The 24,983-nt window shown below is 57.3% G+C and overlaps 1 protein-coding gene across 1 annotated transcript; it reads left to right on the top strand.

Moving 5' to 3' along the window:
- Window positions 1-2,215: 2,215 nt before the first annotated feature.
- SLC6A12 (solute carrier family 6 member 12) lies at window positions 2,216-14,235 on the top strand. Its single transcript, XM_052640708.1, has 14 exons — window positions 2,216-2,438; window positions 4,988-5,122; window positions 5,684-5,824; window positions 6,322-6,409; window positions 7,475-7,607; window positions 8,009-8,143; window positions 8,796-8,899; window positions 9,153-9,277; window positions 9,581-9,693; window positions 10,144-10,281; window positions 10,988-11,090; window positions 11,904-12,004; window positions 12,573-12,743; window positions 14,092-14,235. Exons 1-14 carry the CDS (start codon window positions 2,216-2,218, stop codon window positions 14,233-14,235), a joined length of 1,854 nt encoding a protein of 617 aa, XP_052496668.1.
- The last annotated feature ends 10,748 nt before the right edge of the window (window positions 14,236-24,983 follow it).

Genomic DNA, 24,983 nt, shown 5'->3' with positions numbered 1-24,983 from the left:
AGTTCCTGTCTGATGCTTCTCCGTCTGTGTTTTCAAGTCCTTTCATTCGTTTGATAAGGATTCAGGGGCCAGTCTTCAGGGCGCCCAGCCTCAATTCTGTACCAGCATCCACCATTGGTTCAGGTGTCCCCCGGGGCCAGACCACCCGGTTCTTTCCACCTGAGGCTTGGTTCTCAAAGCCCTGGGGTTTGGCCTCTTTGTTTTTTCTTCCCTTCTCCCCCAAACCCAGAGGCTGAGGTCTTTGATTCCACCAGGCGCCTCTCTCCTCACCTTCCGTTCAGGGCTGAGCTTGCCAGGGAAGCCTCCTCGCAGGTCCCAGAACTTGAATTTCTGCCCCCGACCTGCTTCCCCACTCCTGGGACAATTTGCACCCTCCAAGTCACCTTCAAAAATTTCCATAACCTCAAATGGCCCTGCCACGCCCTCCTAGCTGACTTGGGCTTGGGCTGTTGCCTGGGTTAAAAGGACCAACAAGTAAACAGACGCTTCTTTTAATAAAAAGAATCCCTTGTGTTTCTCTGGAGCCTTGGAGGAACAGAGCCCTTGGTAGCTCCTGGTCACTTTGGTTCCCCAGCGCCCCTCGGAGGCGGGGGCGGGGAGGGGGTGCGTGGGTGAGTGTCCCCCTCTGCAGCCTAGGCACCTCTTCCTGGCAGCTCCTGGAAACAGAATCAGAGGTGGCCTTGGGCAGAGTGTGGGGAGGGGAGGCAAACAAGGATTCCAGATAGAGCAGGCATCAATTTATCTCCTGGCAGCCGGTAAATGGGCCACGGGAAGGACAGAGGAGAGCAGACAGCGGCCGCCCTTCAGGACGGTAGGGAGTCAGGAGGAACAATGACCTGCCTGTGATGGGCACTCACTCTGGGTCTCCCTTGAGGAGACCACTCAGATTGGAGGTGACCACCCAAGCGAGGATCTCTCTGGTGACCTCCTCCGCCTCCAGGATCCTTGCCAGCTCTCAGGACGGAGGTTCAGCCAAGAGAGGGGGAAGAACCAGGCCTCCCTTGAAGGCCACCCTGTCACCATCTGGCCTCATGAGGTGGCCCCACCTTCCCCTGCCCTCCCAATCAGATGCCCAGAGCGAGTTGGCCCCGTGTTTACCCGGAGGCAATTGATCGTCCTGGCACAGTGATGAGCATGCAGCTGGCCCAGGGAAGACCGTGCTGTTACCTGGCCACACCAGCCCTTTGACCTCCCATCGCCCCCGGCAGCCTCTGACCCCATATGGCTGGAATGGTGCCACTCACTGGACACTAGGGACCTAAGGCAGATGGGCCAGTGGGGATGGCAGCTGGCTGCAAGGATCAAAAGAGACTTGGGATAACAGTCCCTGAGCCTGGGTTTTAATCCCCATCCAGTGTGGTCTCAAGCAAATTACTTCGCCTGCTGAGGCCTGGATTTTCCCATCTGCAAAATGGGCAGACTAAGAACAAACTGCTCCCATTGTAAAGAAACTACTGTATTTGCTGTTTAGTTGTTAAGTTGTGTCCAACTCTTTCGTGACCCCATGGACTGTACCCCACTGGCTCCTCCGTTCATAGGATTTCCGAAGGCAAGAATACTGGAGTGGGTTGCCATTTCCTACTCCAGGAGATCTACCTGACCCAGGGATCAAACCCACATCTCCTGCACTGGCAGGTGGATTCTTTTCTGCTGAGCCACCAGGGAAGCCCAAAACCACTATACTCCAGTAAAAAATAATAAAATAAATAAATAAATCCAGATGCAGTTCCCATTTTAAAAAATATGCTTGCATTCATAAGGTCCTTCTGTACATTACAGGGAATTCTTTTTGATACTCTGTCATGAGCTATATGGGAAAAGAATCTAAAAAAGAGTGGTGTATGTACATGTATAACTGAGTCGCTTTGCGTACAGCAGAAACTAACACAACTTTATAAATCAACCCTACGCCAATACAATTTTTAAAAGCCATAAAAAAATACATATGTACATTTTAAACAAGAGCAAACTGCTCTCTATTTATTATTGGAGCCATGAGAGCAAAGGGTAACTTGAGGTGCAAACGTCACTGAGAATTTGAGAAAAAAATCTGGTCCAACATTATTAGAAAACCTCCCGGCAACGCTGAAGGGTTAGAATGGAGAGAGCAGGGGTGACAGTACCCCTGGGGTTGCCCTGCTCATTCCTCTCATCCCTGCAGGCTGGCCTCTCCCACTGTCCTGCCCACGCCCATCTGCAGCCTCCCAGCCCATCCATGGCTGCATACGACAGAAAAGTGGCAGCTCCCAAGGAGGGGCTTCCGATGGTCCCCTGGGCCCCCGAGGAGGGCCCGAGGCCGGACCAGGAAGCCCAGGACCAGGTGAAGGATCGAGGCCAGTGGAACAACAAGATGGAGTTCGTGCTGTCCGTGGCTGGGGAGATCATCGGGCTGGGCAACGTCTGGAGGTTCCCCTACCTCTGCTACAAAAACGGGGGAGGTGAGTTCACTTGAGCTGGGTGCGGTGGGGGAGAGCTGTGGAGCTCCATTTCCACCACTGGCCTCATCATCCCCCGCCGTGAAATGGGCTTGATTCCTCAGAACTAGCTCCCCTCCAGGGGGACGTCAGTCATTGAAGGACTCAGTCCCTCACTCAGCCCCTACAGTGGGCCACCCTGTGCCAGGCTCTGTGCTAGATACAAAACAGAACACACTCTGGGTTACGTTGCAGCGAAGGGCAGCAGGTCACAGACAAACACGTCCGCCGCAGTCTGTCGCATGGTGAAGCGTGGACGGGCTAGAGGCAGAGCAGGGTGGAGGGACGGGGTGGGGAGATACTGGATAGGGAAGGGAGGGACGAGACATGGGAGGCGAGGGGACCAGGAGAGGGTCTGTGCAGGAGGTGGCCTTTGAGCTGAGAACTGAAGGAGGTGAAGGAGCGAGTGCCAAGGGTGGAGTTCAGGTGAAGAATCCTCCAAACTCAGGGGACAGCAAGGGCCAAGGTCAAGTGAAGAGCAGCTGGCCTGTCTGAGGAGGAACGAGGAGGGGAGTGATGGGGTGGGGGAGTGGGGGAGAGAGCAGAGGTCATGGGCCTGGACCCTGAGGTTTGGATCTGAGTGAGACAGGGGCCACTGCGGAATGTTGATCAAATAAGAGACATGAGCCCTGTCTAGGATTTTTTTTTAAATTAAAGAAGCAATTATACACGTTTTAGCACCAGTGGTAAAAATGAGCAAGGATGTAATGGGGAGGGGCCAGAGTCACCTTTTTAAGTGTGGTTTTAGTGTATTCAGAGAACTGTACAACCAACCCCACAACTGATTCTAGAATCTTTCCATCACCCCCAAAAGAAGCCCTGTACCCATCAGAAGTCACTCCCTAGCCCTCTCCCAGCCCGCCCTCAGCAACCACAAATCTGCTTCCTGTGGCTGCGGCTTTACCAGCTTGGAATATTTCACATCAGTGGAATAATTCATTTACATGAGTTTGTTTGTGAGTGGCCAGATTCATTTTTGCCTTTTGAAAATACCATTATTCTTTTGTGGAAATGATGTATGTGAATATGAGAAATATTCCAGAAAGGTGAAAAAGAAGGAACAGTCCTGTTTAAAAATAGCAAGTTGACAAATATTTATTGAACATTTACTATGTATCCTGCTCTCCTTTTTAAGCATCCATGATTAATTTTCTTTTTTTAATATTTATTTATTTGACTGAAACCAATCTTTAGCTGTGGCATGTGGGATCTAGTTCCCCGACCAGGGATTGAACCCAGGCCCCCTGCATTGGGAGCACGGAATTTTAACCACTGGACCAACTGGGGAAGTCTGTACATTTTTAAATTGTTATCAAGTCATGCATAGTAGGTTATTATTTTTGCAAAAAAAGAAATATATGTGGATATGTTTATAAGAAAATTGGAAGGATATAGTGATACAAGGGCTTCCCCTTTTGGCTCAGCTGGTAAAGAATCTGCCTGCCATTCGGGAGACCTGGGTTTGATCCCTGGCTTGGGAAGATCCCCTGGAGAAGGGAAAGGCTACCCACTCCAGTATTCTGGCCTGAAGAATTCCATGGACTGTATAGTCCATGGGGTCGCAAAGAGTCAGACATGATTGAGAGACTTTCACTTTCACTTTTCACTGATAAAATGCTTTTCTCTTTCCTTCCCATTATACTTTCTATTTTTTCTACCCAGTAACACGCTTGAGAAGCACTGTAACACTGTGGTTATAAGCCCAGGCTCAGGGCCAAACCACCTGAGTTTGTGCTTCACTTTCCTCATCTGTAAAATGGGGATAACATCAGTACCTGGGAGGTTGTTTTGTGAGGGTTTTGATGTCGGTTAAGCATTTAGAAGCAGGCTTTACAGACAGAAGCCCAAGTGCCAAGTGTTATTACTGTGCAATGAACTCTGCAGTGACTATGCATTACTATGCAGTGTGTTCCCCCAGGCACACACTTCTGAGATGATGGAGGTGGACACCCTGGGCTGTCATTTCCAGGGTGTCTTTAGGCCTGGCCTCCCACCACGGCCTGCGGGTCAGCGCCTCCAACGCTGAAACCGCATCCTGAGAATAGCCCCCCAGCAGAAGAGTGGCCTCGTCAGAGAGCCCACTTCAGACCAGAGCCTGAGAGAAGGGAGAACCCTCCGGATATGAGGGGGAAAAACCCTCTGAATGAGAAGGAAAGTAATTTTTCCAAGATATTTTTGTTTGTTAGTTTTCCTCTAAAAAGTAACCTACTTGATAATTTAATAAGCATATCAAATTATACAGAACACATGTTTTTGGTTCCAAAAATAATAAACTGAATCAGATTTGTGAAGCACACTGAGAAAGTAAATAGTATGTCTATTAGGATCTCCACCTACCTTTTCATTCATTTCCCTTTGAAGGTCTTTCCTATCCTGGGTGGGTGCAGACCAGAAACTTTCCACCCGCCCTGCTCAAAACAGCAAGAAGCTGCCTTGGGCCTCTGGGGGCTGGGGGAGTGGGAGGGACATTGAGGGGCGGCTGCAGGCTCAGCCCACCTCCCCTTTCTCTGCAGGAGCCTTCTTCATCCCCTACTTCATCTTCTTCTTCTCCTGTGGCATCCCGGTGTTCTTCCTGGAGGTGGCGCTGGGCCAGTACACCAGCCAGGGCAGCGTCACAGCCTGGCGGAAGATCTGCCCCCTCCTCCAGGGTGAGTGTCCTCCCCCGACTCCTCTGCAGGCCCCCAGGAGCCCCATTCCCACCCCCGCTTCCCTCATCCACCCTTTGCTCAGGGTTGCAGGGGCAGCAGGAAGTATAATCCGGCTTTGTAGGACCCGATTATAAAGTTTATAAAACTTGGGGGAGGCGGTCTTCAGGGAAGGACAATACAAAATCATATGCAGGCATGAAACTAGGTGCAGTCTTAGGAGGGGTGCTTGCAAGTGAGGAACCCTGGAGCTGAGTCTTCACAGCTTCTCGGAAAAATGTGCTCCCAAGCAAACGGATGGGCCCCCCATGTGCGTCCGATGGTGTGAGCGCAGTGACCGTGGTGACGGGAGAAGGCCTGAGGCCGTGTTGTGTTGTGGTGTCACCTGCTCTTCTTATTTAGAAAAATAAGGAGTGAAGGGTTCTCAGGCCTGGAGTGCGCCTGGCAGCGTCTCCGTGGCCCTGCGTCCTTCCAGCGCCACTGACAGCTCCTATGGGTTCCGGGCGAACTCTGATCTCTCAGACCTTCCTGTTCCCCACCCCCACCCCCTGCCCTGTCCCCAAGGCATCGGGCTGGCGTCTGTAGTCATCGAGGCCTATCTGAACGTCTACTACATCATCATCCTGGCCTGGGCCCTCTTCTACCTGTTCAGCTCCTTCACCTCCGAGCTGCCCTGGACCACCTGCGCCCACTCCTGGAACACAGGTACCTGTCAGGTTGGGCGAGGGGCCAACAGTGACCAGGCGCCCAGCCAAACCCACCCCAAGCCGAGCTGTGGGGGCTGCTGGGGCCACTCTGCGGGCCAGCCCCCTGTGGGTCACTCAGCCAACTGCCCTGACAGCCCACAGCCCCGTGGGACTGTGGGTGATAACGGGCTGCCAGGCGCTAACTGCTCCCACCGTCCACCCATTGAGCCAGTGTTTACTGTGGGCCTACCGTGCGCCAGACCCCAGAGACCAGAGGGGCAGAGGCGGACCAGGGGGTCCAGAGGAGCAGTCAGATTCGGCGGGACCAGCGCACGTGGCGGGGTTGGGAGAGGGGGCTGGTTCCCTGGGCTTCCCGAGGGGGAACTCCTGACGCTGCAAAGCGGGGGCTCCCGAGGGCTGGGAATGATGGGGCAAGCAGGCCAGAGGGTGGGGGACAGGATGTGAGGGCATCTCTGCCCACTTGGCCCACTGCGGATGCCCCCTCGTCCCCCACAGAGCACTGCATGGACTTCCTGAACCACTCCGCAGCCAGCACAACGGGCCCGTCCGAGAATGTCACATCCCCCGTTATGGAATTCTGGGAGTAGGTAGCAGGCCTGGATGTGCCTCTGGGAGTAGGTAGCAGGCCTGGATGTGCCTCCGGCGGGGCCAGGGGAGGGAATTTGGGTGTCCAGGGCCTGGGATGTGTGGTGCAGGTGTACACCTTTCCGGCACTCACCTCCCATCACCAAGAGATGAGGGACCCTCGCATACCTACCGCCCACGCCCTCACGCTCACCCCTCCACCCCCGTGTCCTCCTAGACTCACATGGGTGTGAGTGACTCCCATGTGACTGTATGAGTGACTCCATGTGAGTATCCATGTGACTCCCATCCCACCCAAGTCTGCTCGCCCTCGCCGACCCGCACCCACTCATCCACCTGCACCTCGCAGCTCAGGAGACCAGCTCTATGCACCTTTCCAGCTTTGGGTGCCCTGACGTCCTGGCGGTAGCTTGAACTTGGCCGAAGTGGGAGTATTTACAAATTGGCAAATTTCTACACTCATCCACACTCACATCTGCAGCCTCCACTTGAGCACTTATACCCTCCCCCACATCCACACATGTCCATCTTTGCGCTTACAGAGTCTACCCCACCACCCGACACACACACTCACCTTGGCACACACGTAGCTGCCAATACTCTCCCAAGGGCACCCGCCCAGCCCTGACTCACCCTCACGCCCTCCAGCCCTTGGCTCACACATTCCTATCACCCGTCACCTGCCAACCCCAGTGCACACCAGTCCCTCTGCTCCAGGCATCTGCTCACCCACCTGCTCATCAGCTGTGCCCCACCACGGGCCCCTCAGGCACGTGCCGCTCTCCCTGTCTCTGTCTCTCTCTGAGCAACAGAGAAAGCTGGATGAGTTAGACAGACATACCTGTGGCATTACGTGAGTTGGTCTCCTGATGGCCAAGGGCTTACAGACCACAGATGGGAACGTGCTGTCCATGGGGCAGGGGCGGGGTAGGGGGTGGGGTGGCCTGGACGCTGAGATCCGTGGGGTCAGCTCTGAGGATCAGGACAGCTGATGATGACGGAGGAGGCGGCCTGCTATCTCCTCGGCCTCACCTGGCGGTGTGCCCCCCGCCCCCGTCTGCAGGCGACGTGTTCTCAGCATCAGCCCCGGCATCCAGCACCTGGGTGGCGTGCGCTGGGAGCTGGCCCTGTGTCTCCTGCTCGCCTGGATCATCTGCTACTTCTGCATTTGGAAGGGCGTCAAGATCACGGGCAAGGTGAGGTCAGGGGCTTGGGCTCTGGGCACGCTCTCTGTGGCTCCCAGAGAGGGACTGCCGCCCGCTACCACCACCATGGCATCCCCCTGGAGGCCTGAAAGAGAAAGTAGTGAAGGGAAGGGCATGCTAAGTACAGGGGACGTCCCGGGAAAGGGGTTTAGCTCAACACTGGGAAAGTCTTTCTTTTTTGATATGACTGTCAAAGGCATGTATACATAAGCAAGCAACCTGCAGGGTGAGATAAGCCCGCCCCAATTTGGCCTGCTGATGTGTGTCTCACTCTGTGCTGGGGAGCCCCAGACCCCCTGGAACGTGTGAGGGAGGGGTGGCAAGCTTCCTGCGCTCACCCCTCCGCAGGAGGCTCGTGCTGGAGAGGGGTGACCTTGGCCTCCCCCCTGCAGGTTGTCTACTTCACAGCCACATTTCCCTACCTGATGCTGGTCATCCTGTTGGTTCGAGGCGTCACCCTGCCTGGAGCCTACGAGGGCATCATCTACTACCTGAAACCAGATTTGCTTCGGCTCAAGGACCCCCAGGTAGGAACCTTGCTGGGGACCCTTATCCTAGGCGTCTCCCGCCCCAAACCAGATCCGGACTTCTAAAAACCTCGGATTGCTTTCCCCTTGGTGTAGAGGCCAAATATGCCCACCACAGGAAAGAGAGATAATATAAAGAAAGCTACAAAAAGTGGAGTAAACACCTCTTTTAATCCCACCACTCAGTTATAACCTCTGTTAGCATTTTAGTCCATTTTCTTGCAACATTTTTTTCTGGCTGGGGGGGGTGTGTGTGTGTTCACATAGTTGTGATGTGGAGGCAAATATATTTTCAGGTAAACAACAGTGAAAGCATCTTCCGTGTTATTACATCCATTTGTGAATGTCATCTCACCACTTGCATAACGTTTCCTCCGTCCACCATCCCTCCGCTCCCTCGTCCAGCCAGGATGGACCATGCTTCCAGAAGTCCATGGTCCACACTAGCTGCCCGGGAGCTGGACAGCACGCACACACGTGAGACCCGCCGCGCGCCCAGGAGAGGAGGAGGAGGACGCGCTGGTGGACGTGGGGTGCTCTGAGGGGAGGCGGAGGGGCCGCTCTTCATGGCGGGCTGTGTGGTCACGCACGCCAGGCTCCCTGCAGGCTCCCCCTAACTTTTCACTACTTCCTCGGGGTCTCTCTCCCTTAGGTGTGGATGGACGCGGGCACCCAGATCTTCTTCTCCTTCGCCATCTGCCAGGGGTGCCTGACAGCCCTGGGCAGCTACAACAAGTACCACAACAACTGCTACAGGTGAGCGGGGGCGGGGGCGGGGGGTGGAGGGCGGCCTCCCTCCTTTGTGATCGGAGACGGAGGGGTGGGTGTGGGGGCCCAAGCTGCACAAATCCGACCCGGTGGTCCGCTTTCCAGACTGGGCTCTTCTCCCGATACCTGGCCTCGATCTCCGTCCCCCACCTCCTTTTCTCCCTGCCCTTCCCCGCTCACTGTCTCTGGATCTCCTTGCATGCTGGGCTTCTTTCTCCCTCTTCCTCCCCGTTTCCCGCAGGGACAGCATCGCGCTCTGCTTCCTCAACAGCGGCACCAGCTTCGTGGCCGGGTTTGTGGTCTTCTCCATCCTAGGCTTCATGTCCCGGGAGCAGGGGGTGCCCATCTCTGAAGTGGCTGAGTCAGGTGGGTGCTGCCTGGCTGTCTGGGACCTGGAGGGAAGGATGGGCAGGGGACAGAGGGTGGGGTCGGGGTGGGTGTCCCAGAAACCGGATTATAGGAAACTTTCAGCGTTGGGGGGCAGTGCTTGGCACAGAGCAGGACCCCAAAACCAGGGGAGGGCAGAGGGAAAGGCGAGCGGACGGGTGGAAAGTGTGCTCCCTAGAGAAGCGGATGGGCTCAGCCAGCACACGCAGGCAGACACACGTGTGCACACGCGTGTGCACGCGTGTGTGGACAGGCCTCCCTGAGGCTGTGTGTGCCCGGCAGGCCCCGGCCTGGCCTTCATCGCCTTCCCCAAGGCCGTGACCATGATGCCCCTGTCCCAGCTGTGGTCCTGCCTCTTCTTCATCATGCTTATCTTCCTCGGGCTGGACAGCCAGGTTTGCCCCGCCCCCACCCCGCCCCGCCCTGCAGCCCCTTCCCAGCTTCTGTGCTCCCTGCCAGGACTTTCCCCAGCTCCCTGGCCCCAGCCCAAGGTCGCTCCCCCTCCATCCCACGTCCAGGACCTGTCCTTGAGGTTGGCGGGAGGCGGGTACCCCTGGCCTAGGGACCCTCTTCTGTGAGGGGCCGCCTCCTTTGTCCACCCCCGCTCCCCCCATCCCCAGGCCTGACCCTTTGCAGACATGGACATGCCCTCCCAAACATCCCTCCTGTGCCCTCAGGCCACCCAGCCTTCCCCTCCACCTCCCAGCTGGGACCCTCTATGGTGGAGATGTGGGCTGGCCTCACCCCAGCTCTGACCCCTGTGCCCCTGACTCTGCGGGTCAGCGTGGGGGGCAGGGAGCAGGCGTGGGCAGTGACCCCTCTCACCAGCCCCCTCCGGCCCACAGTTTGTCTGTTTGGAGTGCCTGGTGACGGCCTCCATGGACATGTTCCCCAGGCAGCTCCGGAGGAGCGGGCGGCGGGAGCTCCTGATCCTTGCCATCGCAGTCACATGCTGCCTGATCGGGCTCTTCCTGGTCACTGAGGTGAGCGCCAGGGGCGGAGCCTCCCCGCCGGATTGGGGGGACCACACGGTGGAGCCTTCTTGGGGTGGTTTCCTCTCCTTTGGTTTCAGGTGACAGAAACCAAACACAAGCTGGCTTAAGCAGGAGAATGAACTTTCTGAGTCAGGGAATGGATAAGTCTAGAGGTTTGGTTTCAGGCACGGTTGGATCCAGCAGCCCCAAAGACATCATCAGAGATGGTCCCCTGCTTTCCTCTGGTGATGTCATTCTTGGGCAGATTTTCCTCCTGGGATGTAACAGATGGCTGGGGCAGCTTTGGGCTTCTCTTGTGCCACCGGCCAACCCTGGGGACACAGGGCCCTTTTCCTGAGAGTTAGCCGTGGCTCCTCTTCAGGCCTGAAACAGGGGAGTGGGGCACACAAACTCACAGTGAGATGGCCACAACACAGCACCTTGCGGAAGGTGGGATTCTGGGCAGACAACACAGTTGATCTACACCGCAGTCCCCAGGGTCCTCGCTGAGGTCAGAGATGGTTGTCAGGTGAGGCCTGGGAGGCAGGGACAGGCAGGGCAAACTCTAGCTGCAAGGGAGGGCTTCATTGGGCCAAGCAGGGTGGCACCCCACAAGGTGGGCATCTGTCTTATCTGGGGGGGCAGGGTGTGTCCCCTGCCACCCACCACCGCTCCAGGAGAAGGTTAAAGCCTCAGCTCCATCCCCTGCCTGCAGGGCGGGATGTACCTCTTTCAGCTGTTTGATTACTACGCCTGCAGCGGCACATGCCTGCTCTTCCTTTCCGTGTTTGAGGTGATCTGTGTCGGCTGGGTGTATGGTAAGTGGTGGGGGGAGCCTTGGGGTCCCTGCAAGGGCTGGATCTGCCCCAGGTAAGGACCAGCACGCTGGCCTTCTGGTCTTTGTGGCTCTTTGAGCTGCTGTCCTGGTTCTTAATTTTTTTAATATTTATTTTGTATTTATTTATTTGCCTGCTCTGGGTCTTAGTTGTGGCATGAGAACTCTTAGTTGTGGCATGTGGGATCTAGCTCCCTGACCAGGGATCAAAACCCAGGTGCCCTGCCCCAGGAGCACAAGAGTCTTAGCCACTGGCCCCTCAGGGAAGTCTCTGCCCTGACTGGTTCTTTTTACTTGAGGTTTATCCATCGCTGGGAACCCAGGCATTTCTCATTATGGCAGGCGGAGCTGGGCTTGGGACAACCCTGGGTTCCTTGAATAGTGAGAATAATTATGAATACCTGGAGTCTGGGATGCATACACCGCCCCTGCCCAGTGCCCCGCGTGGCTCAGAGGGCCCTTTGGGGTTCTGCTGCTTTTACTTGAAACTGAATCTGTCTCTGTGATGCAATAAGCATCTGCGTGGCCACTGAGCCCGCTCTGGCTCACACCCTCCTGCGTGTTAGGACGTGGGTCCTCAACCCTAGACGGGAGGCCAGAGACGCCCTGGGGGGTGAGGGGGCTCCCTGTTGGGGGCAGCCTCCCCTTCCCTGAGTGTCACTCCTGTGTGCTGATCCAGTTTCCCCCACACGGCAGGGGGTGGGGAGGATGGGGCAGCTGAGTCCTTCGCCAAACCCATGCGCTGACCCCCGCCCCCGCCCCCTTCCTCACACTCTCCCGACACCCACCTGGGCAGGGGCCGACCGTTTCTATGACAACGTGGAAGACATGATTGGCTACCGGCCGTGGCCCCTGGTGAAGATCTCCTGGCTCTTCCTGACCCCTGGCCTCTGCCTGGTATGTGCCCGTCAGTGCCCCCTGTATCCCCTTCTGCCTCTCCAGTCGATTCTGGGAGATGAGGGGCAGGGGGCTGAGCTCTGGGGCTCCTTGGGGGGCAGGTCCGTGCCCTCTCTCGTGTGCTGGTTCCCCTGCCCCTCCTTTCTCACTGTCTCTTGGTGTCACGAGCACTACCATCCGGCCTGGTTCCTGCCCCATCCCTTCCTTTGGCAACCCTGTCGGGAGCACTACCATCCGGCCTGGTTCCTGCCCCATCCCTTCCTTTGGCAACCCTGTTGGGAGCACTACCATCCGGGCTGGTTCCTGCCCCATCCCTTCCTTTGGCAACCCTGTCGGTCTGCCGGTCTGCCGGATGTTCCAGCTGCTGGTCTGCTTCTGCCTGTCTGCTTGGAGCATCTCCGTCTCCCCTGCCTTTCTTCTCGATGTGCCTGACGCCTTGGCCCACGGTCTGCTGTGGCTTCTGTGCTCCACCTCCAGAAGCACCAGTGTATCTAACTGTGCTCCGTCCCCGAGGGGAGGGCTCGCGGCCCCTCCTGCATCTGCGTCTGCCCTCCCTCTGTCTCTCTAGGCCACTTTTTTCTTCTCCTTGAGCAAGTACACACCTCTCAAATACAACAATGTCTATGTGTACCCGGCCTGGGGATACTTCATCGGCTGGTTCCTGGCTGGTTCCTCCATGGGCTGTGTCCCTCTCTTCATCATCGTCACCCTCTTGAAGACCCGGGGTTCCTTCAAGAAGGTAGGGGCTGGGAAAGTGGCACTGAAGAGGTTGGATGATGGGCAGGGTATCATGGCTGGGGCAGCTCTGAGGCCAGGGAGCCCTTCTGTCTAAGAGAATCTTAAGGAGAAGGGTCTTTGAAGACCCGTGGCTTCATTTTCAGAAATGGTCAAGAGTCCTAGTGTCCTAGACCTTCAGAATCTGACCTCCAGATCATCTGAGCAGGCTGACCAAGAGCACCTGTCAAAGGGTTAAGGGGTGTGTGTGCATGTTAAGTCGCTCCAGTTGTGTCTGACTCTTTGTGACCCTATGAACTGTAGCCCACCAGGCTCCTCTGTCCATGGGGATTCTCTGGGCAAGAATACTGGAGGGGGTTGCCATTTCCTCCTCCAGGGGGTCTTCCTAGGGATCGAACCTGCGTCTCTTACATCGATCTGCATTAGCAGGCGGGTTCTTTACCACTAGCACCACTAGGAAACTAAGTTATAAACAAGACCTCAAAGGTGCCAGACACAGGAGGTCACAGAGCACAGGTTCCTGCTCCTGGAAATTGGTCACCAGCAGCCACGGTTCATCCACACAGCTTCCCAGCTTCTCTCCTTCTCTTATCCCTGTGCGAACCCTTTGCAAAAGGCTCCCTGCTTAGGGGGTAGGACATGCCTTCCTGGAAGACATAGAGCCAGTGTCCCACAAAGACGCTACATATGTGGGAATCTGTCTCACCTACAAGTCACAGAAAACCCAACTGCAATAAACAAACAGGCTTAGTGTCTTCCTACGCATGAAGAAGATCAGAGTTAGGGCTTCTGGCATTTGTTTCAGCTGCCTAAAGAAGCCATTAGGGACCAGACGCTTCCTCTGTTCCTGCACTTTCATCCTGCTCATGGTGTCCTTTCATCATCATACTTATCACCTCATGGTCACAAGAAGGTGGTCATGATTCCAGTCATCACATCTGCATTCAAGGCAAGGAGATGGCATCAATAACAATAGTAATAGTAGTAATACTACTAGGAAGAAAAACGATAACATTTACCAAGTATTTGCTAGCAGTAGCAATAAGAATAGTTATAACAAGAACAAAATAGACACTGAACACTGATCCTGTGCCAGGCACTGTGCTGAGGTGTGGATGGTTCAGTGGGTTGCCTATGGCTGCACAGATGTCAGGACTGGAACCAGGTGGCTCCTACGCTGTCCCCACGCCACTGCCTTCTCTCCTCGAGATCTGTGCTCACTCACTCAGTCGCACCGCACTGAGCTTCCCCATGGGCGGGCTCCGAGCTGGGCCCTGGGGACACAGACAGGAGGACATATTGTCTTTGCCTCTCTCGCCCACAACACCACTGATGCCCTCTTCTCCCCACAGCGCCTGCGGCAGCTCGTTGCCCCTGATCCCAGCCTGCCGCAGCCCAAGAGACACCTGTGTCTGGATGGTGGCAGCAGCCGGGACTGCGGGCCCGCCCCACTTAAGGAGGGCCTCATGGCTGGGGAGAAGGAGACGCACTTGTAGGATGTGCCCAGAAGCCAGGTGGCTCTTGTGTCCCCAGCGGACAGCTTCACCTCTGCCCCCTCCCACAGCCTTGCCGAGAAACTGTGCTGTCCATGGGCAGCCCCTCCTGGGGCTGGAGCATGCCGTGCCTGTTGGAACTCAGCATCTTATCTGAGCAGGAGGCGGTCCTTCTGAAGCCTGCTGTTTGATTACGACAACTGCAGTGTATACGGGGGGAGTGCCCTCTGTGGGGGGCTTCCTCTTACCATCACTGGGCTTGGAGAGGGTAGTGCCATGTCAGACGTGACCACTGACACCCTCGCTGGATCCCGATGTTCTGCTGGAGGGGACCCCTCACCTGGCTCAGCATCCTGGAGTCCACAGGGAGGAACCAGAGAAAGACACAGCCACTGTTGTCTGGCATTTTCCCGGAGACAGGCTCTCAAGGCGTCCCCAGTTCCAGCCCGCCTTTCAGTGTTGTCCTCAATGCACAGAGCGCTGGGGTGGCAGGGGCTCAGGGTGGCACAGCCTGCACCCTGCACAGACATTCCCCAGCTCATGACCTTCTGAAGACAGAGCTCCTGGCAGCTCTGTTTGCCATCCTGCCTTTGTCCCAACCCTGACGTCATGGATGAGGAAACTGAGGACCTGAGAGACAAAGTGACTTTTGCAGTTCACACAGCTGCTCAGGGCCAGAGACACGACTAAAGCCTCCTGCACTCAGGCCAGTGTCCCCCCTTACCTCCCTCTCCTGCCTTGTTAACAAGCCCCATGGAGCGCTTGCTGCATGTGCCAACCTTTTTTCTGTCCATTGTGGTTCTTGGGGTGGGAGAGAGAGAGCCCCCTCTGTGGGGGTGAGCAGCCCCCCAGATTGGCAGCCCTCCTTTGGCAGTTCCTCCACCAGCCCACACCCCTCTGACCAGATTTGCTCCCTAGACTTTTGTCTTCTCCCCACTTTCCATCCTCTCCACCAGAGGATGCCTTGGATCTGTGAGAGACTCCCAGTCTCCCACAGAGATGTGGGGGTACCCCTTTCCCCAGGCCCCTGCCAAACCATGCCAGACCCTTCCCTGGCTGGGGGAGGCTTCTTGGAGGAGGAAGGCTTCCTGGAGGAAGAAGACAGGGCTTGGATAAGCTGTGAGGTCTTGTTCCAAAGGGAAGGGGGGAGGGGGAGTGGGGATGGGGTGGGCCACTTGGGGACAGTGTCCTGGGGAGGACCTGGGGGCTGGAAGAAGGGAAGCCATCTGCAGTGATGTGTAGGTAGAAGTCACCACCTGGTGGCTGGAGTAAAAGTCTGTGGTCCAGCCAGGGTGAGCTCCATCCCCACTGCCCAGCATCCTCAGAGCATCCGCTATCTTTTGCTCAGAACTTTGAGGACTTCTCAGCTTGTGAGAACAAGGATGCTGGCACGCCAGGCACAAGCAGATGTCCAGACTCCTGGGTTCTGGATGGCCCCTTATGCCTCCCTCTGGACCGCTTGTGCACCGTGGCAGTTAACTGGCTAGTTGGTGGGTGAAGAAGACCGTCCAGGGATGGAGAGGAACTCTGCCCCAGGATTCCTCTTTTCCTGGACTGGGGACCTCAGAGGGGCAAGCATGGTGCTCTCTGCTGCCACCTGGTGGTGGATAGGAGCAGGGCCACCTCCCTGGTCTGGCCTCCCACCTCCTGAGGCCCCCTCACCCCTGCCCTCGCTGGGCATGTGGACTGGCTGAGCATTTCCCCTTCCCTGTGCAAGTTAGCGCCCTCTGGAAATGAAAACCTCCCACACCCTCCTCCTCACAGCCCCAGTGGGTGTTCCCACAAGAGTCCACTGGCTTTGGGACAGCCCTGCTGCCAGGGGCGTGAGGTGGAGGCCAGCAGGCTTCTCAGCGGCCGGCCACCTGCCCCGAGTGCGCTGAGCTGTGCAGCCTGGTCCTCAGCCTGGAGACCCTTGCTCTGGGCGGCAGGCAACTCTGCACACAGAGGGGCAGGGCATGGGCTCTCTCCAGCTCCTTTCCTGGGGGGTGGGGCAGGAGCTGGGGTGAGGATATGGTGGGTCAGGTGCGAGGGTGGCTTGAGGGGTCTGCCCAGCCCCTTAGTGGTGGACAGGGATCATAGCAGTTGGGTTTTGGCTTTTGCATCTTATGGTTCATGACTTGCCCCAGCTGTGCAGGTGTGCGGCTAGTTTCAGTTCCTTACAGTTTCTTTGTATCTGTTGCTTGAAGAGATGAGGGGACACCTGTCCAGGTTCACGTACTGCAGTAAAGGGTCCCAGGTCCCCAGTCCCTGCCTGTCTCATAACCTGCTTGCTTCCAGGTCTGACATCTGGGGACTCTGTGGCCCCTTGTGATGGTGGACAAGTCTCCCTCATGCCTGCTGTACATTCATTCCTTGTGGGGTTGGGGTGCAGTGGAGTGGGGAAGCTGCTTCCCACCCAGATGTCTTGGGAGGAAAGGGGATTGGGGAGTTTCGGCTGGGGGGGGGGGGCAGGCACTAGGCCTCTCCAGTGGTGTTGGGAATGTGGGAACAAGAGCCGGCCCTCCTGGTGGTCTCCATCCCTGTGGCCAGTTCCCACAATTTTTCCAGAGTTTGCCTTGAGGTTTCAGGGTCGTGGGAGCAGGAAGCGCTGAGGTGCTAGGAGCAGCCAGTGGGGTGAGGGCTCCTGGTTCCCCTGGGAAAGAAGCCACCAGACCTGCAGGGGGGATGGGAGGAGGGGCGAGGAAAGAGTTCCCATCCCTCCTCCCCATCTGCCGAGCCCAGATCCCTCATCCTCTTGCCACCCCGAGAGTGGAATTTTCCTGGTAGGACCAGTTCTGACTCCAGGCTGGGTCTTGGAGCTGATCTTGAGCTGGACAGCCTTCTTGGGAGTAAATCAGTGAAAGTGCTAGTCGCTCATTCATGTCCGATCCTATGCAACTCCGTGGACTGTAGCCCCCCAGGCTCCCCTGCCCATGAGATTTCCCAGACAAGAATGCTGGAGTGGGTACATTCTCCTCTCTAGGGGATCTTCTTGACCCAGGGATCAAACCCAGGTATTCCATACTGAAGGTAGGTTCTTTACCATCTGAGCCACTAGGGAAGCCCATGGTTCTTGACGAGGGGAGGGGTAAGGATAAGAATGCAGCCTGCAATTCCAGACTGCTGGGCTCCAGCTGGGCCTTGCCTCCCCATAGGGGGAGTGCCCTCCTGACCCGTCCTGGTGCAGGGTCTCTCCCAAGGCCAGCAGTGTCAGCCTAGGCCCTTGTAGGCTGGGCTTCCCCCTGGGACGGGTGCTCTTCTGAGCACCTCCTGCACCTGGCCCAGCTGCCATGTCCTCCTCAGTGGCTCACCCTGGGGTCAAAGGACATGGAGTTGGTGGGAGGTGAGAGGAGCAGGTGAGGGGACCTGCTGTGAGGCAGCTGCCGAGTGGCCAGGGGCACGTGGAGCCCTAGAAGGAAGCAGCTCCAGGAGGATGCATGGGAGGGGCTGAGCAGTGGGGGGCCAGGGGACAGGGCAGGCGTCCCCCGGAGCAGTCAGGGACTGGTGGGCCACATGAGCAGCCCTGGGTGACCCCTCAAAGGGCCTTTCTCCCCACTCCCATCTCAGCCCAGGCCTGAGTCCTCACCTCCTGCCCTAAACCACCCCCACCTTCCTTCTAGGTGGCGCCATGTTAATTTCTGCATGTCCACATATGGTGCTTGGTGGGAACTCCCAGAAAGCGAGGATCAGTCATCACGTCCGTGGAGGCTGAGATGGGGTTGCGGGGGGAGCGCGTCTGCCAGCCCTGCTGTAAGAGAATCAAACTGTGACAACTTTATCTGCTCCATGCTGAGGTGTGACAGGTCATCAACCCAAGAACCTGGAGCTAAAGGCCATGGGGTCCATCCTGTTATTGTTCTAAATGGCAAACTTGAGTCCTCTTGGGCCGGGGTGATGAGGAGGAGGGGGGCAATGCAGCCTTCACGCTGACCAGGCCCGGGGCAGGGCTCCTCCCCACCGGAGGTGTTCTGGACAGCAGCGGCCAGTGCCAGGGCACTTTTCCTCGCTACTGGGCTAGACTTCTGGGGTCCTCCTGCAGCGACCCAGCCCTTAGCACTGCCCCCACCCACCCCTCAGGCTTCAGGAGCTGCCTGACTGCCTGCTCCCCACTCACTTCCTATCCCAAAAGGATGGTGACTCTCTGGGTTTTCTAAGAGAGGCCTGTTTTATTATTTCCTGAATAAAAGTGATTTTTAAATGCATTTAAGATTTGGTAGGAATTTTCATATAAGTAAGCTTATATGAAAGTGACATTGTTAATTGTTCAGTCATGTCCAACTCTGGAGAAGGCAATGGTGACCCACTCCAGTACTCTTGCCTGGAAAATCCCATGGATGGAGGAGTCTGGTAGGCTACAGTCCATGGGATCGTGAAGAGTCGGACACAACTGAGCGACCTCACTTTCACTTTTCACTTTCATGCATTGGAGAAGGAAATGGCAACCCACTCTAGTATTCTTGCCTGGAGAATCTCAGGGACAGAGGAGCCTGGTGGGCTGCCGTCTGTGGGGTTGCACAGAGTCGGACACGACTGGTGTGACTTAGCAGCAGCAGCATGTCCACCTCCTCACAGCCCCACGGACCATAGCCCCGCAGTCTCCTCTGTCCATGGGATTCTGCAGGCATGAATACTGGAGAGGGTTGCCATGCTCTCCTCCAGGGAATCGTGCGCACACAAGGATCAAACCAGGTGTCCTGTATTGCAGGCTGATTCTCTATCATCTGACCCACGAGGGATGCCCATAAAAGGGAAATACGTGGCAGACTAGCCTGGTTTCCACCTCATTCCATGCCTAGAGGTGGTCTCTTGAACGGCTCACCTGCCCTCAGACACAACCTAGACCTTGCTGAATTTGTCTCCTCAGAGAGGCCTCAGCCCCTTGAGGCCATCACCTCTATCATACCACCGTCTGCTGTGTGAAAACACTGGTCCAATTGTGTATTTTTATTATTATTTTAAATTGTTATTTATTTTTTGGGCCATGCCACGTGGCATATGTGATCTTATTTCCCCAGCCAGGGATCAAACCTGTGCCCCCTGCACCGGAAGCATGGAGTCTTAGTCACTGGACCACCAGGGATGTCCCTCTTTGTGTATTTTCGACGGCACCACCCAACATGAACCCCTGGAGAGCAGGCACTTTGCTCGGCCCATCACCACACATCTCTCACCCCTGGGCTCTCACCAGGAGCACACCAGGCACCAGGTGTTCTTGTTGGATTTTCCGTCTTCTCTCTCTGGCACCTGGCCCCTTGCTCTCAGCCAGAAACCTGTAACACCTGGGGGGCACCCCGTCAGAAGCATTCTAAGTCCAGTTGATGAGTTTGTTTCCACGTCTGAAGGGTCCCACAGCGAGAGGCACAGGCCATAGAGCTCTATCTGTCCCCATGTCCAGTGGTTAAGTGGGTGACCCAGAGCGTCTGGGGCCCCTGTGGCTGTCTCCTTTGCTACCGGAGGGCTGCCCATCTCCTCCTAGACGACCTCAGAGGCCAGAAGACTTGCAGGATGGTGCCCCCTCCCAAGTCCCCACAGGGACAGCAGGCAGGATCCCACTTGGCTCTGGGCCCTCTCCCAGGCTTGGGCTGAGCTGGGTCTCCTCAGGGGTGCTCCCAAGGGACCAGTCCTCAGCTTTCTGGGTCAGAAAGTTCTCAGGATGGGCCAGGTCAGAGGTGGCCCCAGGCTTCTCCTGGAATTTCCCGTTTCCTGGAAGGAGGGAGAGGGCCTGTTCCTTTGCATCTCCATGGGATAAAGGGGCCCAGCCTGGGGTGCTGTCTGGAATTTTGGGTGCTCAGTGATCTGGTCACCAGGGGAGCCGGATACCCTCTTAGCAGGTGTCCCTAGACCAGCCATTCGGGCCAGTTGCTTATCTCCCTCAGGCCTCAGCTCTGCCGGAAGGCTTCTCCTGTCTGCTCTCCTGGGAGACATGGCTCTGGGCAAGCCCCTGCCTCATGGTGATGGCAGGCAAGGGCCTTGCATGCAGTGTGACGCCAGCCCCAGGCCCTCCAGCTGGGATTTCAGTCTTGCCTCCCACATCTCAGCAACTCAGGCCTGTGCAGGGCTCTGGCTCCCCTTCCAGCTCCAGCAGCCTGCCATGGGCTCAGTAGATGTTTGCTCCACTACAGTCTGTGGCTCCGCCACTTTTCCTGACAGTTTTCTCCCAACCCTTTCACCTGGGCCTGTCCCCCTCCACTTCAAGAGGGTACACCTGGGGCTTGTCAACCCAGACCTAGTGATGAGAAAGTCAGGCTTCGGAGTTGACATCTGGAGAAAATCACCTGAGGCTGAGGACCAAACGCGGTCGGTGGGACCCTGACACCCGACCTACCCCCAGCCTCTATTGTGGAACACCAAGTCCAGAAAACCAAGCAGGGCCTCCATCGCGGAGCACCAAGTCCAGGAAACCAAGCAGGGCCTCTATGGCGGAACACCAAGTCCAGGAAACCAAGCAGGGCCTCCATCGCGGAGCACCAAGTCCTAAACCCCTGGACCCCCACTCTGCCGGGGTGCTCACTGGCTGTCACGTCCTAGTCTCCTAGCTGTCCTAGTCGCCACCGAAACCTGCTTTAACTGGCTAGGGGTGTGTGTGTGTGTGTTGGTGGGGGTCACTCCATGTGTGTGTGTGTTGGTGGGGGTCATTCTGTGTGTGTTTGTGTTGGTGGGGGTCATTCTGTGTGTGTGTGTTGGTGGGGGTTATTCCCTGTGTGTGTATGTGTTGGTGGAGGTCATTTCCTGTGTGTGTGTATGTGTTGGTGGGGGTCATTCTGTGTGTGTGTGTGTTGGTGGGGGTCATTCCGTGTGTGTATGTATTGGTGGGGGTCATTCTGTGTGTGTGTGTTGGTGGGGGTCATTCTGTGTGTGTGTGTGTTGGTGGGGGTCATTCCGTGTGTGTATGTATTGGTGGGGGTCATTCTGTGTGTGTGTGTGTTGGTGGGGGTCATTCCGTGTGTGTATGTGTTGATGGGGGTCATTCCATGTGTGTGTGTGTTGGTGGGGGTCATTCCCTATGTGTGTATGTATTGGTGGAGGTCAGTCCATGTGTGTGTGTGTGTGTGTGTGTGTGTGTGTGTGTGTTGGTGGGGGGGTCATTCCGTGTGTGTGTGTGTTGGTGGGGGTCATTCCATGTGTGTGTCGATGGAGGTCATTTCCTGTGTGTGTGTGTGTGTTGGTGGGGGTTATTCCCTGTGTGTGTGTGTGTGTTGGTGAGGGTCATTCTGTGTGTGTGTGTTGATGAGGGTTGTTCCGTGTGCGTGTGTATGTTGGTGAGGGGCCATTCCCTGGCCCTGCACCTGGAGCTCTGACCGAGTGCCTGCCCATCAGATGGTTCCTGATAGTTCCTCGACCCATTTGTACTGTTTTGTTTTGCATTTTGGCTGCAGTGGATCTTGCTGCACACAGGCTTTTTCTTGAGATGAGTGGGGCTCTTCTTACTGTGGAGCAGGGGTTCTAGGGGCTTCTGCAGTTGCGGCACTCGGGCTTAGTCGCCCTGCAACACGCAGGATCCTCCCAGGCCACACTGGCAGGCAGATTCTTAACCTCTGCACCACCAGAGAAGTCTGCCCCATTTGTGCATGAAGGGGCTCCCTGACTGTGTCACAGGGGGACACCCCCATGGCCAGAGGCGGCCAGCTGGCGCCCTCAGCCTCTGCGGTCTCACCGAGATCTGATTTGCGGTAGACCCCCGTCTTGGGGTACGAAAGAAACAGAACCGACACAGTTTGCTCAAGTGACATATTTCAATATAATCTCTAAAACTCTATGAATTGAACAGATAAAATACCTCTGGGCTATTTTGTTACAAAATATTTGCCATCTGGATTTGTCGCTGGGTGCAGCCACCTTGCTTTTCTTTCCCTTGAGAGGCTGCTCTTGACGGGTAAGGAGGCGTACGCGGCGACAGCAGGGGTGCAGCGAGGGTGTATGTACAGCAGGACACAGGGACAGACAGACCGGTGGTTGGCGGGGAAGCCTACTGGCACACTGACGTCTGGCAGGCTGTGGGGGCCAGGGGGCGGGGTCAGGGCTGAGCACGAGAGTGGGTGCCTGTGCACACCAGCTCCAGCTCGGAGGTGGGCTGGCCCCGCAGGGTGGGGGAAGCTAGGTTCATCTTCATCTCCGGCTCCTGATTCTGACAAATGGGTGAAACCGGGAAGGGCCCAGGTCCCCAAAGTAAGGCCTGGAGCATGGACAGAGCAGGGCCACCTTGGGGTCAGTGTGCATCTGCCTAGGAGGCTGTGTCTTAGGGGCTTGAGGAGCACTCCACGGGCCCCTCGGTAGGGGCTGGGGGGCAGGAGACCAAGAGCACCTCCACTGGGCCCTCCCAGAGGGTGGGGTCCCTGACGTGGCCACAGCTGTGCAGAGGGCCTGAGGCTTGTCCCAGTTGTCTGGGGGTCGGCTCTGGGGCCCGGCACAGAGGCGGGCCCCAAGCCTAGCCGTTTGGCCCATCAGAGAAGGGAGGTTCAGAGGCTGGGAATCCTGCGCCCCCAACTGTGAGGAGGCCCTGCTGCCCCCTGTCCCAGGCCTGTGGGGGTTAAAGCCCCTCACAGCTCAGGGTCGGCTCCACATGCTGCTGACTCCAGCCTGGTCTGCTTCCTGGGGCCAGCATCCCCAGGGCACCACTGGGGCCCAGGGCAGCCACAGCAGTGACTGGGGTGGGGGCAGGGGGAAGGGGCGGCGGTGGGGGGCAGCGCTAGGGGTGCAGCCCTACCTGGGGAAGGCCACTGAGACACCTGAGCTTCGCATCCTCAGTGGAGAGGCCCACGCGTGCGCCTGCCCTGAGCCCCCCCGCTGGTCCCGACCTGGAAAGTCTGGGCATCAGCAGAGTGGGAGGGGGCACTTCGTCAGCTGTGTGAGCAGATGACGAGGGGCCCCAGGACCCCCACCCCGCAGACACATCCTTTTCCTTCTGAGCCCACACCCCTGCTCCCAGGCCTCGGGCACTGGGCACGTGAACCTGAACCGTGCCTCCCCATTGGTTGGCCGCTCCATTTGGAAAGGCTCTGATTGGAGCGACCCTCTTACAGAAAAGACACGGGAGGGGGGCCAGGACAACAAGGACTCGGTGGGGGGGGGCAACGGGGGGCACAGACAGGCTCAGGCGGTAAATTGGTCACATGTTATGGACACGGGCTGACAAAGAGCCAGAAATACACTCACTGGGTGACATCACAGTGACGCCTGTGCTCACACACGTACACACGAAACTAGGTCACCTGGGATCTCTGAGAGAGGGAGGAGTCGTGCCTCCTTGCGGCCTTGGGCCTGCGACTGGGGCATGGGGTGGGGCTGGGGAGAAGTGAATTCACTCTAGGTCCTGTGTTCAACTGCCATCTCTCGGGATGAACTGGGGCTCCGAGCGGCAGGACACTTAATGGAGGATGGCAGTGCGCTGTCAGCTCAGGACCAGAGGAGGGTCCAGCCTGGTGGGGGACAGACCATCCCTGGAAGGGCCGTGACTGGGGTGGGCCGGCCTGCGCACAGAGGGGTTGCACAGAGGCTGGCTCTGGCTCTGCCAGGTGCTGGGGAGATCAGCGAGCCCTGCGTGGCGCTCCTTCGCGGTTTCGAGGGTGTAGGGACACTTGCAGCCACCCCTACTGGAAGCGGGCCTGCTGCCTTCTGGGGTGGGGGCGGGAGTTAAGAGGGCTAGTTGAGGGTGATGACGCAGAGGGGAGATGCTGAGCCTCTGAGCACCTGCTTTTGCTTGGGTGCTTCTGCGTGGGCACTTCTCGCCCACTCTGTGTCCACGGCCCTCGTGGAAGCCACAGAAGTCATTCCGGGGTCGGAGCGGGGAGGTAGGGCCCGGCCTGACCTGGGTGGGAGTCCTCGCTCTGCTGGTTGTGTCTGCCCCTGGGCAAACCCGGCTTCTTCCTCTTTCTGCTTCTACATAAGGAGGACCCAGTTTTCCTATGTGTGTGCACGTTTATGCCCCGGGCACACACTTGACACTCTTTGGGGCTTAGAGAACAAGAAACTCTATAAAAGGTGCATTTTGTAGCTACGTGACCTCACGATTCCTTGGCTCTGTGGACCTGACTGAGAGAGAGCTGAGGGGCGCCCCTTCCCTCCCCCGTTTCCTGAAATCTCAGAAGCCTCGGGGCAGGCAGTGCCCCAGCCCCTGAGGAAGCAGGAGAATCCCCCCCACCCCCGCCCCGCCCAGGGCCAGATGGGTCAACCTCCCGGGGCACAGAGGAGGGGCCTCCTGAGACGGCTGGGCTGAGGGGAGGGGAGGGGCATCAGAGAGACCGACCCCTTTCCCCAGGCCTCCCCTTGATCTGGCTGCTCCAGGGATCCAGTGCCAACTGGCCCCTACCCAGTGTGGCGTGCCCAGTGCTGGGGCAGGAGCCAGACCACCTTCCGTGCGAGGCTCAGGTGCCAGCCCATAGCTGTCACACCTGCCTGCCCTGCCTGAGGGCCAGGGCCTGGCAGACCCGGCCCAGGAAGCTGGTTAGGCCCTCAGTTCCTGTCGCCCTCAATCCCTGGTCCAAGAGGCTGGAGGGGTGGTCAGGGTAGAAGAGGCCTAGCTGTGCCAGGCTGGGTGGGGCCCTAGAGAGCCAGGGAGGCTGGCAGATTGGAGGGGAGGGCTGCTCAACTGAGGAACGGAAGCTTGGGCCGAGCAAACCAGGTGCCAGGGACAGGAATTCTCTCTCCAAAATGACAGTGATGGGTGACCAGGAACACAGCGTGCCGGGCGTGGGGAGCAGCGGGCGGAGGGGCAGTGGGGGCCCTGGCGTGGCCCCCTCCCTCTGCGACAGCAGTGTGGGGAAGGGGGGGCGTGT

Source organism: Budorcas taxicolor, chromosome 5 (genome assembly GCF_023091745.1).
Source record: "Budorcas taxicolor isolate Tak-1 chromosome 5, Takin1.1, whole genome shotgun sequence".
Classification (NCBI taxonomy): Eukaryota; Metazoa; Chordata; class Mammalia; order Artiodactyla; family Bovidae; genus Budorcas; species Budorcas taxicolor.
Note: the sequence above shows the minus strand (reverse complement) of the source record. Positions and strands in the feature narration are given on the sequence as shown.

Bases quoted from the DNA above. Each gene is read 5' to 3' on its own strand.
- SLC6A12 (XM_052640708.1), top strand. From the start codon at position 2,216: ATGGCTGCATACGACAGAAAAGTGGCAGCTCCCAAGGAGGGGCTTCCG. The intron at 5,123-5,683 runs GTGAGTGTCCTC...CCTGTCCCCAAG, and splicing joins GATCTGCCCCCTCCTCCAGG to GCATCGGGCTGGCGTCTGTA. The intron at 7,608-8,008 runs GTGAGGTCAGGG...TCCCCCCTGCAG, and splicing joins GCGTCAAGATCACGGGCAAG to GTTGTCTACTTCACAGCCAC.